Source organism: Crocodylus siamensis, chromosome 5 (genome assembly GCF_052110815.1).
Source record: "Crocodylus siamensis isolate JL-2025a chromosome 5, ASM5211081v1, whole genome shotgun sequence".
Classification (NCBI taxonomy): Eukaryota; Metazoa; Chordata; order Crocodylia; family Crocodylidae; genus Crocodylus; species Crocodylus siamensis.
Window position 1 is genome coordinate 182,360,190 of NC_143399.1, and position 16,264 is coordinate 182,376,453.

The window sequence follows — 16,264 nt, forward strand, 5'->3', positions numbered from 1 at the left end:
AGTTTTTTGAAGCCAGAGTTGGTGTTAGTCACATCTGTGCTAGAAAAGGAAAAAGTGCAATAGATCCTATATTCACATAAAGATTCTTACAAGAAAAATACATAGAAAAGAATAAAATGCTATATATGGTTTTGTTGGTCTAGAAAAAGTACTTGAATGGATCCCAGCAGAAATTCTGTGAGACAAAGAATGCATTGTGTAACAAGGACCCCTAACCCTTGTTACTCAGAGAAGCAGTGCTATGAGGCCGCAAAATGCAGCAGGTGAAGGCAGAGGAGTTGAAGGGCTGCAAGGCCTTGGTATGGGTCTTTGATCAGCTGGAGTGAAAAGAATAGGTTCAGTGTGGCTGGGAGGTGTGGGGGAGGGGATTCTAGCCAGTCCTGGGCTCTGAGGACCCTGTTTATTTACTCTTCCAGCATAACATGTACACAGAGTATCTTAATGCTCTGTCTAGACTATTTATAACTGGAAGTAAGAGATTTTTTAAAATTGTAAATTTGCTAGAAAATGTGATCTTGATCACCCTAAAACTGTTTGTAAACTTCAGTTGAAGCTAATAGTTTCAGTCAGAAGAAAAAAGAATGGACATAGCACTTACCCAGAATATGAAAGACCCAGTTCAATTCTGATCTCCACCCAATGGGATCTCAACTCATTTCTCCCAGAAGGGTGTCCTCACCTCCAAGCTAACATGCATTCTGGGGAAGGCAGGAAGGTTACTTGGTCTTTCCTGTTGACACAGTTCTACTTTGCATCAATAATTAAAAATTCACTTGGAGGAGGCAGAAGTGTAAGGAAGGGGTGGGTGAGTGGGGCATGAGTCCCAAGTGCTGTATAAAGTGTGGGGGAGGGGCATTGGAAGAGAGCTGCAGAGGGAACCTTACCCTCCTGTCTCCCTTCCCTCTCTGCATCCTCACCCTGTACCTAATCTATGCAATAGTTCTAGCTCTTCCAGCAGGCAGTAATGAATGATAGGACTGGTAACACCTACATGGTGGTGGTGAAAGCATACTGTTCAGAGGTGGCAGCCAGCAGAAACTAGGGCAGAACAGGTATGGAACCCCCACGTCCCACCTCCCAGCAGAGTGTCAGGTAAGAAAACCATTCTCTACACTTATTCAAGGACTGTTTAAACACTTATTCAAAATGAAAACAGCTCAGACTGGAAGGATTTGAGAACATCCTGCCCTGAAATTCAGGACAGGGATTTGATCCAAGGCTTCCCACCTTTCTAGCAAAAAAACAGCTTAATCTCCGTAGCCTATATTTACAGTATGCTGTAAACAACGTCCCTCCATTTGTTGTTGCCCCATTTTGTATAAAATATTTAATTAGTTATTGAAAAAGAGCACATGAACGGAAACCTATCCTGGTTAGGACACTTCCACGGGAGATGGCACAGCTGGGTTTCAGTCTCTGGTTCAATAAATGTTTAACATTATAAAGTAGAACATTGTCAACAGGACAATGACTTAAGAACCTTGCGCAGGGTGCTAAGGCATCCTGCTCCTTTAAGGGCTGAAACTGCTAGGGGGAGAGCCCTAGCAGTCAGTGGGGAGCCCCCAGCTGCAGGTTACCAGGGCAGCCAGAATCAGATAGTTGGCCCACACCTGCCAGTGGTCAGTTGACCAGAAGGGGCGGGGCCTGGCACATATATAAACAACAGGACTGGGACCAGGAAGGCAGTTTTCTGCCAGCAGCCAAGGTAGAGGGAGCTCTCCTAGGGGAGGCCAAGGGAAGAGGCCTGACTGCAAGTTCAGCTTCTGGTAATGTTAAGGGACAGGGCACACCCTGTGTGGCTTGAGTTATATTATAGCCAAGGGGCTTGCATCTTTTATTTCTGCTTATAAGATCAGTGGTTTGGGTGAGGTTATTGGGGAAGGAGGAGGCCTCACTGGGGGCTCACTACAAGTGGGGCCCCGGTGCCAGAGAGGGTGCAGTATTCAGGGTGCACAGACCCCGGTGCCGGAGAAGGCACAGTGTTTGGGGGTGAACAGACCCTGGTGCCAGTGTGGGCGCGGAGCGAGACAGGGCTGCAGAGAGCCCAGTGACAATCCAAGGCCGAGTGAAATCAAGGCGCCAGTGGGATGCTGTGGGAATACCATCTGCAATGCTTGGGGCATGGTAAAGGGGCAGTTTGGAACCACGCATCTAGCCCATAAGGCTGAGGGTGTCCCAAGACATCCAATTTGGAATGGGACCCACAAGGTGTCCGGGAACCCACGGGGTTCAGTGGGCTCTATCAGGACCATGTCCAACTAGACTTGAAGGCAGCCTCCCTATTTATTATAATCACATCAAGACATGGTAGGTGAGAATAGAGGGTGCCCATTGAGCTGAATTGGTACAGTTGAGGGGCCCTAGAGGTAACACAGCCATCCTTGGGGACCCCATCCCATGACAAACCTCCACTCAGAATACCCTGTGGCCCCCTGGCTAGGACAGGCAGAAGAAGAACCTGAACATCTGTCTGCAGCCTCCTGAAGTATGTCCCCACTGTCTGAGCTTGGGAGTAAAAGAACACCTCTAACAGAAATCTAGCTCTATTTTTCTTAGAAGTACACGTAACAAAACATTTAATTTCAGGTTAAAAGATACCTTTCATAGTGAGCAAAGTATTATTTTTGTCAGAAAAAAAATCAAACATTTTAATTTGGTTCAGTCTGAATGTTCTTTTTTTTTTTTCTTTTTCTTTTAGTCCATTACTGAACTGAACAAAAAAAATCAATTATTTGAACATTCACTTGGAAAAGCATATATAGTCAACACTTACCAGCTTTGTATTGGATTCATCACAATCAGAAGACATTTACATATTGGCTTTCAGTATTAACTCCAAGACCTGGCTTTGTAAAAGTACCTAAATAAATAAATTCTATTTTTTCTAGTCATTTTTCTAGTCCTCCTCGTATTGTTTGTGGTAAGATTTCCATAATTCTAAAAACTTCATCTAATTCACAATAACATATTTTTTTCTCAAATTTGGCTCATAGTTGCAGAACCTTCATGTTCTTGCAGTTTTGCAGGAAAAGTATGTATCTGCTTCCCCTCATAGGAGCTCAGTGGTATTCACCTTGCGAGGCAGTAATTCTTTAATCATGCTGAATTTTTAGGAATTGCAGCAAGTACCTTCTCAAAAATGAGGACAGTACTGCTACTCCTCTTGAGAAGGGGCAAAATGAGTGTTTGATTAATAAAGGCAGAAAAAAATTATCTAGCCTGTCTGAAGTCTTCGGGAGCCTGCATCAAACATAAAACACTTACCACCTGTAGAACATCTATCAAACAAGGAAAGCTTAAGAACTGTGGCTCCGTATGGTATAGCTGTTGGGAGGGAAAAAGCTGAGTAATATTGAACTTACTCTGATCTCTGACTTTACTTAATGCAGACTGTGAAGTTTGTATTTATAGTCAAATGATGATTCACTGTTATGGATATGGAAAAGCTCCAGTACTTCTGCCTTTAAAAAAACAGTATTCCATTCTTTGTTTGAAAGGTAGTTCCAGTTATACCTACCTTCTTCTTTGAAAATGTAAATGCTAATCTATAAGTGCCTGAGTAAGATCAGGGATCACTAAAATATGAGTCAAGACAAAGGATTTTTTGGATTTACAATGCAGAAAACTTTCAGAGCTAATTAGTGGTTTTAGAAACACAATTTCATTTAACAATTAATTTTCAGATTTGCTAGTTAGCTTTGAAAATCTGAATTAGCATCTATAAGAAGTTTTGTGATTCTTCTGCTTTACCTGTGGTGAGTTAGACAGTCTGCATATAGCAGAACACACCCCAAATCCCATTCCTAGCTTCCCAAAATGTTGATGTGCCCCACACAGCAGCACCACACCTTTTGTATGTCAGTGAATTAGGCATATATTTATTTGTCTTGGAAAATAAACTGTCATTAAATGGCTTTGTTCTCTGCTATCTTCTGAAGTTTCCTATTTTAAAAAAATGACTTAAAAAAAATTGTGCTAGATAACCAAAAGTGATCCTGCAGCAGTGCCCTCCAACTTTTTTATGGTGAAGATCACTTTTTGGCAGCCCAGGAACTATCATCTCCTGGCCCCTACCCTGCTTCCCCCTCCTCCCCCCCAAACTCCCGAACAAGCCGCCTGGGCTCTGACCCTGCTCAGCACAGCCCGGGCAGCGGGACTGGTGGCTCAGCTCAGCCACGTGCATCCTGCCGCTTCTGATTGTGGAGCCTCTGACAGACTGAGATCAACTGTCAGAGGCCCCGCGATCGAACAGTTGATCAAGACTGACTGGTTGGTTAACCATGACCCTACATAATGAATTAATTTATACTGCACTAAAGACTAGTTTCCAGAGAATAAACATGCATTCTGTGTTCCTTCTGAGGGTAATGATGGTAAAAGAGTGATTAGGAGAATTTTTCTTTAAGAACTGATGAGGGGAAATCAATCTCTTCTAATATTATGTACGAGCAATCAGAAACTGTGTGTTGCATAATTGGTGCTACCTGTTATTACTGTATGCTGCACTGTATACCTGTGATTTTGAACCAGAGTGCCACAGCACCATCGGGTGACTTGAGGTCCTTTCAAGGTGGGATGCCACACAATGTTTCCACTGTTGGGTGTATAAACGCAGTTCACAAAATAAACTCAGTGATTTCTAAACAATTCTGACCTGTTGTGGACTTTCTGAGTTAGTTTTCACCCATTTTTGATTATGGAAAAAGTATGAGCTAGCATTTTCTGAGGGGTGTCTTGAGCCTAACAAAGGGTGCCTTGTATCTAAAAAGGTTGAAAACCACTGCTCTACATAGTGACTTATTTTTATAGGGCTGGCTTGTGTAATGTTAGTTGTGCTCCTGTAGTTCAGCATAGATATCCCCGTGTGAGAAAAATACACGGCTTTAACATTAGATCTCCAAATATGCCACTTTTTAATTGGGCACTTCCTTTAGCAAACCCCACCATGATTACTTCCACAGGGACTGGGATATTCTTGGAAGCAATGTACTCAATGAAAAGTGTATTTAAGTATTTTTGACTCTGGCACTTGGAACAGTTGGGGAGGAGCTGTGTAGCAACATCAAAAGGAAATGAAAATCTTGGATCTATTGTTGCTGATTAGTGGAAATGATGTCCCCCTTTCCAAAAATAGGAAGCTTCCACTGAAATTCAGAAGACACAAAACAACTGATACCATAGCATGTAAATGAGTGTCTATAACAAATATTTTTATAATGTTGTCTATAGTGCCTGGTGGTCTCTGGTCAGTAACCAATTTATTTGAAATAGATATTAAAGTAATATGTATTTATTTATTTAAGAATGAAATTATTTAAAAGATCAAAATTTGAATACTGTTAACACAAATACATTTGATGGTTTTCTATATTCATGTAGTGAAATAAAATGAGACTCAGATTTCCCTGTGAGAGAATTAGTGTTCACTTTTAAGTCCTGGATCCTATATTTTGTTTTATTTTATTTTTTGTTTCAGGGTTTTGAAGGTATTCCTGTCCCGAACTTGTCAACGCATTCCATACATGACAGGTGGTCGAGTGATGAGGATGCTGGCTGTAATTCTCCTGGTAGTCTTTTGGTTCTTGATTGGCTGGACTTCTGCAGTCAGTCAAAACTTGGAGAGAAATATTTCACTCATTGGCCAGGGGCAAACATCGGACCATCTCATCTTCAATATGTGCCTCATGGACCGCTGGGATTACATGATGGCTGTTGGTATGTTGGCTTTCTGGTTTATCCTTTAATTTTTTCAAATTAAACTTATTTAATTGGAAAAAAACCCGTTAAAAGCATAATTGGACCTTATTACATCCCCTGAAAAGCAGCTAGAGGAATAAAATGTTGACTCACATGATTTTAAATGAAGAGAAAGATAAATTGCAGTTAGGAATATTGAGTATTATGTCTATTTCAAAGGTTTGTGACCTTGACTAAAACACTTACATGATTGGGTGCTCTAGAAAATCCGAGCTTCAGCAGAAGAAAGAGTGCATCTATCTTGCACTTCTAAAAATATGGCTGGTAATTTGAGAAAATATGTGGGTGTCTGGGGATTTTTCCCCGCTCCTACTCCACCAGAACTGGAGAGATCAGACTTGTTTGCCCCTAAATCCAGTGGATTGCAATTTCACACTCATAGAAAAATGTTTATCCAAGTGATATATGTCAAAACTGTTGCTTTATTTATTTATTAGGAATGTGATAATGTTTGGGACAGACTATTGAGGAAATGACAACTCATCTGGTTTTATTGCACTTGTGGAAAGGAAAAGGTATCACAATTTCATTGTGTTGTTATAATGGGCACTAGGTACAGAGTACCCAGGTCTTGGATAGCAATACATAGGGCTACCTACCAATGTCTAGAAACCCTTAATATTTTCACACCTGTTTTATCATTCAAATTCTGCAACATTTGGAGGGCAGAAATCTATACTTGCTCTAATGGGTATCCTAGCTCTCTACCTCTTTACTCTTCCCCCTTTTCCATGTCAGTCCTCTATCAGTAAAGTTCTGCAACTGAGTGGCAAGGAAGAGGTGCTTTTTGTTGCTCCACAGGAGTAGTGAAGAGGTGGATTGAAGCAGGCTGTTGGCAATAGGAGTGGCTTCTTTAAGCGAGCTTAAGCTTGGTGCCATAGAAACACAGAGGAAGGTAGTCCAGAGTAAAGGTAGAGTAGTTCAGGAGGAGTCAACCATTCCTCTTGTACCTGTTTCCAAGCTTCAGCAAGCCTGAATGAAAACCAGACAGTGGAAGTGTCCTATGTCTTATAATTTTGCTTTCCTACTCAAGCCACCATGTATGTGCAGAAATGTTTATATAGATCTGATCAATAAGCTGTGAATCAGGATCACAAGTAGCAGAATGAATATATTACGGATTTTTGTTGTCAGTGATGATATGAAGTTGGATGTGTTTTTAAAACCAGGAGATTTCCTCTCTCACTGGCAGAACATATAATACATAGTGTAGTACTGCACTCAGTTGTATCATTGACTACTCGTTATTTCATTTTGTAACTAAACACATAATTGAAGATATTTGATTACAAGTCATAACACATGAAAACAGCATATTCTATTATAAAAAAAATCTCGCTTCCATGTAAATTGAGTGGAATGTTTCACAGAATGCCAGTGAGGGTTCTGTAGTAGCCTTCATAAAATAAAATCCTAGTAATATGACACCTCACTCTTGCACTCCAGTGCCAAAGCTTTGTCAAAAAGTGGAAGGAGAACTGTCAAGGTTGCAGATTAGCAAAGGGAGAATTAACCAGGTTCTTCTGTAAAAACATAATGAGTTGAAGCTTTTTTCCTTGCAAATTATAGAAATAGGGCTTATAGAGTACCTTCCACAATAATGCTATTTAAGCTTTCCATCCTAACCCTTTAGGTACAGTAAATGTTTTACATTTAAGTTTCCATTACATTTAACAATATGTAATGTATATGTAGACCAATGCTACACATCACAATTCCTGACTCCATGCCTGCACTCGGAGATACACTGATAAGAAAAATTAAAATTCAGTGAATCAAATTCTGTTTAAATTATTGTGTAACTTAATCTTCCATGAGCTTGGATAGTGGTGAGTGTCCATGACTGGTTTATGTGTAGCTTAGATTCTGTTTCCCCTTTGTTCTCTTCAGTGTCACAGGTTGTGACGCTTACCATGCCAACATATGTGGTGGCCCCACTGTAATTTGTGAGATTTCTTTTTTTAGAGAAAGATCCAAGGGCTTGAGAGAGAGTCATCCAGGACCATTAGACTTCCTACCCCGAGCACATCCTGTCTCTGTTCCTGCAATGGCAGATTAGATTCCTAGGATAAAGCAGGTAGAAACTAAGGGCTCTCAGGGAATTAGAGATCAAAGTGTAGTGGTACATTTCAGGAGAAATTCCTAGCAACTGAATGTATCTTGGCAAGAGGTCTATAAGAACTTGTCACCAACTGCATCATAAACCTAAGAATACAGTTTCTAATCAGATTAATAGGTTAGAAAGTACCTACTTCCTCTGACCTTTCTGTCAGGGCCTATTGGCCTATTTCATTCAGCCCACTGGCTAAGGGCCTGAAGTCATTCTCTATGCCCAGGAACAAATGAGAGACCAAGACTTGCTCCCAGGGCAAAGCTGAAGTATGGGTTCTTATCTGTCCATTTGTATGCATCATCCATTGGATTGCTGTGGAGCCCAAACTATGCATATAAGTTCCTGCCCCTCCAAGGGTGCATTTGTTTACCAGAGCAGAAGTCTTTCCTTATCTAATTATGATTATAACCCTGTCAGATGCTAACTTTAGGTGATTACCCTCCTAGCTATTTAGGCTTTGGTCTTCTCCCAGGTTTGAAACTCATTGTTTAGGGAGTGACACCTGAAAATCATTATCCTATTATTCAATCCTGACCCTATTATACAATGTACTTATACAAGTCCATTTATATCAAATACCAAGATTCATATAAACATAAGCATGATAAGGCTGAAAACAGCTTGACATTACCTAGACATAGGAGTTACTGATATACATACCATATCAGTAAAAAAAAACTCAAGAAAAGAGGGAGAACATTTTACAAACACCTGAAAGTATGGTAGGTTCATGATGGACTTCTTTGTGGTTACAGTTTGGCTCCAAATAAACTATAGTTTTCAGTCCTCAACACTTCTGTAAATCTGGCCCAAGATGACCCATGCAGACTACTCAGAAAATAAGGGAAACACTGATCATAACCACCAGAGATAAATGTGATTTAAGTGATCTATGAAAAAGCAGAGAGAAAATCCAGTTTTCTAGGGTGGCATCAACCATGAGGCAGAAGGCAGGATAGATTTGCACCTTCTAAACTAAGTAATCAGAGATCGATAGCATAAGCTTTTGTAAGCCTCAGGTTTACTTCATAAGATGCTGTTGCAGCTTCATGTCACGGTTATCGTGTCTACCCTGCCTTCTGCCTGATATTAGACTAACACGACTGACTACCTTTCTCTGCTCATGAGACCATCCTTTTTCTTGCAATTCACTTTCTAATTAACTACTTCTCTTTCAACTTCTGCAACAAATGATGTAGTGGCCTTAAATATAACAGCTCCTTTTGTTATACAATCCTGATTCACCCACAGACCACAGTTCATCCAATACCCAGAATGAGGCTGAGCCACTGTACCTTTCATTTACTTTTCACTGGATGAAATGGATCGATAGCACTTGGGAAGTTTCTGCCCCATTAGGGGAAATGGTCCAAGCACTAATCCAGAGGAACCCTTTCTTCCCATTCATTTCACTGAGCTATAAACTCTCTATTGTGTTCTCTTTTTCCTGGTTCTATAATTCTCCTTCTCTTGGCTGCCCCTGAGGTCTGCTTCAAATGAATGATACTTTTCCCAGTTAAAACTACAAGGAAGACTTCATATGCACAAATCAAAGTTTCTGCCTCATTGGAAGCAATGGCTCAGACTAGAACTCAAGATCCCTTCGCATCCAGTGGAGCAGCCATCCTGGGTTTCCCATTTCCTGTGTAAGTGCCCCAACTAGGCTATTGATCTAAAACATGAGAAGTTTCTTCTCCTTGTACCTAACACTTGTGTCATAGGTTTTTGTCAAACTACAGTTTTAGGGTTTACTAGGCCTGTGGCAGCCATGGTTGAAGTTTGGGCTCACCCTCTTGCCTGGGGGGTGGAGCTAGTTTTATCTGTGTTCAGGCTGGAAATTCCAGCTGCAGGGCTCCATGCAATGGTCTGCAGTTTGCCGGGCCAGTTGCCTCTGGTCATATGGCACTTTTGGCCCGCCCCCAGGCCTGCCTACAAATTTTGCCCCCTCAAACACAGGAGGCACCAGTCATCCCTGCTTACTGTGATGCAGAAGCATGGCGAAAGGCTACCTAGCCCCACTGTTTGCTCTAACATTATTGTGTGATACTTCCCTATCCTGTACCCTTCCCCAAGACTCCCCTCTTTAACCAATAAAGCTTTCCACTATTACAAGTATGGTGAACTTGTGGGGAGAGGGGCCGAGTATGCCTTTGTGTCCCCTTGGTTTGACTGACTAAGCGAGGCTACTTTTTGTGCTTCAGGCTAAAAGAAGCACCCCAAGGTCTTGCAGTGGGTCAAGCACCCTCAAGGTCTACAAGGCCTGTGTCTCCTGGGGGGGCAGGACCTGGATACAGACCCCTGGGTGGTGGCAATGATTACCCCGAGCTTGTGGGTGTGCTCCAGGAAGGGGGGTGGCCAGACATGAGGCACCCCAGGAGAGGCATTCAGAGCTTGGTAGATGGTCAAGGCGCAGTGAGGTGGATGTCTTAGCACAAGAGCATCCCCTACTGATTTACCATACAGGGCAAGTGCACAGCACTCTTTCTGCCTGCTTAGTTGGCAAGTGGATAATTCTGCATTCATGCTGCACCCAGAATTAAATCTCAAACTGTGCCAAAAATGGCACTTACCCAGCTGGGTAACTGCTATGTGGGCAGATAAAGTGAAATAGGATCTGGCCCTAAATGTTTTGAAGAAAAAACATTTGACAACATAATTCTTCCATAGCTAAGAAGAGCAACTGTATGAAAAGTTCTGGCCTGGAGCATGTTCAGTGCATATGAAATCTTTGGAGAATGTCAATGCAAACTGTGGCAAGGCTCTTTTGATTATGTGTTGGTCAGAATTTCAAATCTATGCTTCGGCGTGCGTATGTTAGAACTTCTTTCACCCAAGCAGTTATAAGACTTTTTGACATGGGAAGAACAATGCATTTTTCCTTAATACTATCAAATATAGTTGAATGCTTCAGCAGAAACATTTGAAAAAGGTTTACCCAGACACAGATAGCCAACTTGGACAATTTTACATTGACAGGTTAAAATTAACTTGTCCCCTAGTTTAGGGGTTAGCAATCGCCAGCACGCATGCTGAGCATGGCACACAAGGCTATTTTGCTCAGCATACCACTGCCATCCTGGGCTCTAAGCAGCTGCTGCCAGCCACAGAGCCCAGGATGCTTCCAGCAGGTGGCTGGGAGGCTGCCAGCCCTGCTGCAGGCAGACCGGGCTCTGTGGGCCGGCTGCAGCCAGGAGGCTGCAAACTGCTGCTCCGGGCTCCGGTATGTTGGCACTCCAGCACCTTCCAAAGTAGACATTGTGGGTTTTTTGGTGCTCCAGCCAAAAACCATTGCCTACCCCTGCCCTAGTTGGTGCTTAGTGGTTTCCAAACAAATGGCAGCTAGGGACGGTCACCCTTCCTGCCCTCCCTTTTTCTGTCCCTCTGAATGTTCCCCCTTTCCTTTGCTTTTTGTGCTGCTCCAGTGTTTATCTCCTAAACCATGGGTGCTCAACCCACAGATTGTGGACAAGATCTGACTTATGGTGTGAGCTCATTTGGCTGGCAGGGCCCCCCATGGATCCAGAAATTTGGCAGCAGGGGAACAGCTGCTAACTTTCCAGACCCATAGGGAGCCTCGGGATCTTCATGCTGGATCAGGCACCCAATCCTAGCATGAGGGACTGGATGAGGGTGGTATCAGGGAGCCAGGGCCCCATCCCAGTGTGTGTGTGTGGGGCAGGGGAGGTTCCAGGCTCCTAGGACACAATCTCAGTACATAGGGTTGGTGCTGGGTCCCCAGGGCCCAGTCCCAACACGTTGGTCCCAAACCTTGCACTACTCATCTGACCCACAAGGCCAAAAGGTTGAGCACCCCTTTGCTAAGCATTTTTTTATGTCACTGGCCTTTGGGTGATAGCATTTCTCTATTTGGCACTGGTTAGGCTTCATCTAGAGTATTGTATGCAGTTTTACTTCCAAGTAAAGGGCTTGAATGGCAAGTCATATGTGGAGAGTTTGAAGGAGATAGGCATGTTCAGCTTGTGGAAAAGGTGCTTAAGAGAAGACATGATAGCAGTCTTCAAATTCCTGAAGGGCTGCCATGAAGAAGATGGAAATCAACTTTTTTCTCTTCCTGGGGAGAATAAGACATGGACCAATGGCTTGAAGTTACTGCAAAACAGATTTCAAACGAATATCAGGAAACACTTCTTCACTGTTAAAACAGTGAGTTAGTGGAATAGACTGCCTAAGGCATGGACTCTTCATCATTCAAGGTGTTCAAGGGTTTGGACAGCCACTGGTCAAGGATGATCTAGGCATAGCTATATCCATAGCAGAACATAGGCATTTCTCTGCTTCTGGGCTTTACTGTGTTGTGTCAAGGTTGACTGTGGCTTTGGTAAGAAGTTAGGCAATGGATTTGTATGGGGTTGTTTGGATAAGGATGATCCTGCCTCAGGCAGGGCATTGGACTAGAATGACCTCAAGGTTCCATCCAACCCTACTTCTCTATTATTTTGTCCAGAGTCTTTTTAGGATTCTTCTCTGTAGTGGTGGTGTAATGGTCCCAGGGCTCTGTTTTCACACAGTTGCTAGGGGTACCCAGTGGGAGGGGAAAAGTATTTTGCAGGGCAGCTGCTGCAACAGTGGCATGTGTATACAGTGACCAATGGGAGCCTGTGGGCTATGGTAGAGGAGAAATACAAGCTGCACAACACTACCATAGCAACCATGGTGAATCACCACAAGATATGGGAGGCAGTAAGGGCAAGAGACAGCATATCACCTGTGGACTTTCGTCCTGGTGACAACTGCCAGGCTGTGCGAGAGTGAACAATGAGTGATAGTACTGGAATGGTGATAGGTGTGCAGTGCAAACTGTGTAATGGGACTACAATAGTTTAACAATCAAAGTATGTTTTGATCTGCCAAGCGAACCACAGCGATCACTTGAGAGGTTGTTAGTCAAGTGATATATAGATATAATATAAATAGATATTTTTGCAAAAACAAATGCAGTAGATTCCCATCAGCATCTTGGTCTCTTTGGCTAAGATTAAATGCAGCATTGTTGGCATGAAGGTGGGGTGTCAGGGCTGGCTTTGGCCCTCCTGGTACCAGCCTGATATTGCAGTACCTCTAGGCCTGGTGCCAGTTCCCTGCAGAGAGAACATCTGCCCATTTTTTTAAAGACCACACACGCATACACAAAAAAAAGTTTCCAACCAGCATTTTTGGCACCTGGGGAGGGTGTCGGAGCTTGATCCAGCCTCTCTGACTGCTGGCCTAGTATTGCAGTACCTCCAGGCCTGGTGCCACACATGCACACAAAGGTTCCTAATATGGTCCATGTGTTTTATAGTCATTCTCAGTGTTGACTGCATTTAATCAACTTCATAGTTGGTTTCCATTAGTGCGAACATACTGCTTTTTGCAGCAGTTTAAGGATATATTTCCTTATACATGATTATAAGAGGAGAGGCTTTTTTTCCCATGGTGATTGGAGGGAAAAAACCTTGTCTTATATTCAAGTATATACAGTATATTGCATATACTCTCTTTCTCTCACCTATGCCCACCCCTGCTCCCACACCCACAGCATGTTATTTCCATCAGAAGTCAATGGGTGTTGTGCCTGAATAAGAATGGCAGGAGCTAGCCCTTTAAAACCAGTGCTTGCCCCATATATCAGTGTATTATTAATTAGTGTATTAAAATGATACAGAGATAACTGTAGCTTGGTTAAGAAAGGTAGATAAAGCCTGGGGAATTTAGAATGAACTAGGTAATCGGAAGACAAGTAAGAGGATTATAGTTCTTTGAAATATGCAAAAATCCTTTCAGTCAATGAAAAGAAAATTCTAATGTGAAATACGGTAGTGCTCCAGGTGGGAGATGGAGTGCAACAAAGCAGAAAGACTGTTTTGGCAAGGAGAACAACAATCTAGGATGTGGGGGTTTGGTTGTTGGGATTTTTTTTTCTTTATTTTAAAATTGTATTCACTTATGTCTCAGTAGTCAGTCTGAACACAGTCCATTTAGGACAGAACACAGCCAGCTTGCCAGATTTATAGATAAATTAATTTAAGTAAACAGAGCATGAAAGAAAGACAATTAATAGAGCAAATAAAATGCAGATATAAAATGACAACTATGGTCAGGCTGTGTTGTATTCTGTCACCAATGTCAATAGTCGGAAGAAAAGATGAACTAGGTGTAAGTGAAAGAGTTCTTCTCTTGCAGCCCAATAAGTCTATGGCAGGTCACCCTGGGGAACAGGTGCTAGGTACACATTGTAGTATGGTATGTTACAAACAAATCGCCACTGTGCGATATTAGATTCTTTAAACTTATAAAGGACACCATTTTCTTAAATTTGCTATTTTTAAAAATTACATAGCAACAGCCCGATGAGTTGTTGCATTCTTACCTATATGCTTTTAATGTTGTGCTTTGCTTTATTTTTTGTCTGTTTATTTTTGGTGTGCAGATAAATGTTTGAGGAGGTGTTTAGAAGGCCATTGTAAGCACCAGCATGAAAGCATGCATATGAATGTGGAGCATGACCCAAGGGAGCTGTCCTCAGTCATGCTCCAGCACAGAGCTAGTTCCACCTGAAGGCTTTTCCCAGGAGGACAGGAGCACCTGCTCATGAGGAAGCTATAGAGGAGAAGGATAAAGCAAGGAGACCTGAAATAGCTTGTCACTTCCCTTACTGAGTCAGGGAAAAAAGAAAACTCGTGGGATAGTATTTCAGGGCTTCACAAATCTAAATGAATTTTATTTTCAGCATGCTGTGAAGTCAGGGAACTAGGGTTGTCCCCATTTTATAAATGGGGGATTGAAACATATGGAGTTCAACATTAGTGGGTGCACTAACTTTGGGGTGAGTATTTTGAGCATTAATTTTTCAGTGTTTTGCATTATGTAGTATTATGAGATCCTGTTAACTTAACATAGGTCGAACGGTCATAAACTACTACAAGACTGTTTCAGGCTGGACATAAGGAAGAATTTTTTTACTGTCCGAGCCCCCAAGGTCTGGAACAGCCTGCCATCGGAGGTGGTTCAAGCACCTACATTGAACACCTTCAAGAGTAAATTGGATGCTTATCTTGCTGGGATCCTATGACCCCAGCTGACTTCCTGCCCTTTGGGCAGGGGGCTGGACTCGATGATCTTCCGAGGTCCCTTCCAACCCTAATGTCTATGAAATCTATGAAACATGTAGATGTGAATACCAATACAAACCAAGGACCTCTTACTGGACAGCCAGCAACTGATAAATGCATAATTAGTGACAATCTGTGAAAAGTTTGTCTTAAGTGATGATTTGCCTAGCATCATATGGAAACTCTGTAGCCCAGATAGGGACAGAATTCAGGTACATAGGACAGGTGTCTACTGTATTCAGCACTCTCGCAGAGTGCTCATTGCTCCACATCATATATTGTCTCGCCAGCAGTCATATGCTTCTTATTTCTTTTCTCATCTACAAACATTCTCCTTGTCTAACCAAAGATGGACTAGCACTTTAAATGGGGGGAGGAGCCATATTTTCTTCTTGCTCCAGAAAGTGAGGGAGTTGATCATCCTGACTTTCTTGCCTTTCTTTTCCCCTGCCTTCCTCCACAGTTCTATGCAATGATCCAAAATGCAGGGATCAGCAGAATCAGCAAAGAATGCTTGGAACTTAATCTGTCCCTGGTGAGTTGGTGTTGAAGGACACAAATAGACAGGTCATGGCCACCAGCAATGGCTTTGAACTCCTAAACATTTTGCTGCACTCTTGTACACTCTCATGAGTGTACGCGCTGTCTTTTTTGAAAGCTTTTGGGGAAGACACCAAGGGCTAATGGTGACTGAAATAAACCATCACAGATAAAACCACTGAAAAAAGAAATATCTTTTCTTAACTTCAGATGTCAGAGGATTGGGCTGAAGTAGACAACAAACACTATAACTTAGAGTTACTAGCTCATACCTGGCTGGTAGAACCTCCTAAAAGACTCACAAGTTACTTGGAGGGTCTAATAGAGAAAGAATAGAGGTTACTGGTAGGAATATTTAGGAGTAGTGGCCAACTATTGAGGGTCCAGGCTATCTTTTAAAAAAAGCCTGCTCTGAAGCCTCTCCTACTAACTAGCCTACTCATAATCATATAGAAAATGTACTTATGGTTCAAAAAAATTAGCTTCATCTCTGCTTTAAAGACATTTAATTTAAACATTTTCATGTGCCCATTATATTTGAAAGATACTCATTATCTTTAATGCTGCTGCATTATTTAGGGTGGTAATATAAGACACTATAAAGGGATGACTTATCTTTTTTTTCCAAACACATGTGCATACTGGCTTCAGAAAAAATCAAAAGGTAGTCTGGTGTCATGGGAACAACAGAAACCAATACTGCCCTATTGCCACAGGTAAAGGTGGCAGCATGCAGTAGTTA

The 16,264-nt window shown here is 42.2% G+C and overlaps 1 protein-coding gene across 1 annotated transcript in view; it reads left to right on the forward strand.

Annotated features, from left to right (window-relative positions):
* Nucleotides 1–16,264, forward strand: part of GPR158 (G protein-coupled receptor 158) — a 394,899-nt gene that overhangs the window by 333,405 nt on the left and 45,230 nt on the right. The window contains exon 7 of the mRNA XM_090047374.1: nt 5,477–5,715. Within this exon, the coding sequence (XP_089903500.1) occupies nt 5,477–5,715 (239 nt within the window). The remainder of the gene's footprint in view (nt 1–5,476; nt 5,716–16,264) is intronic.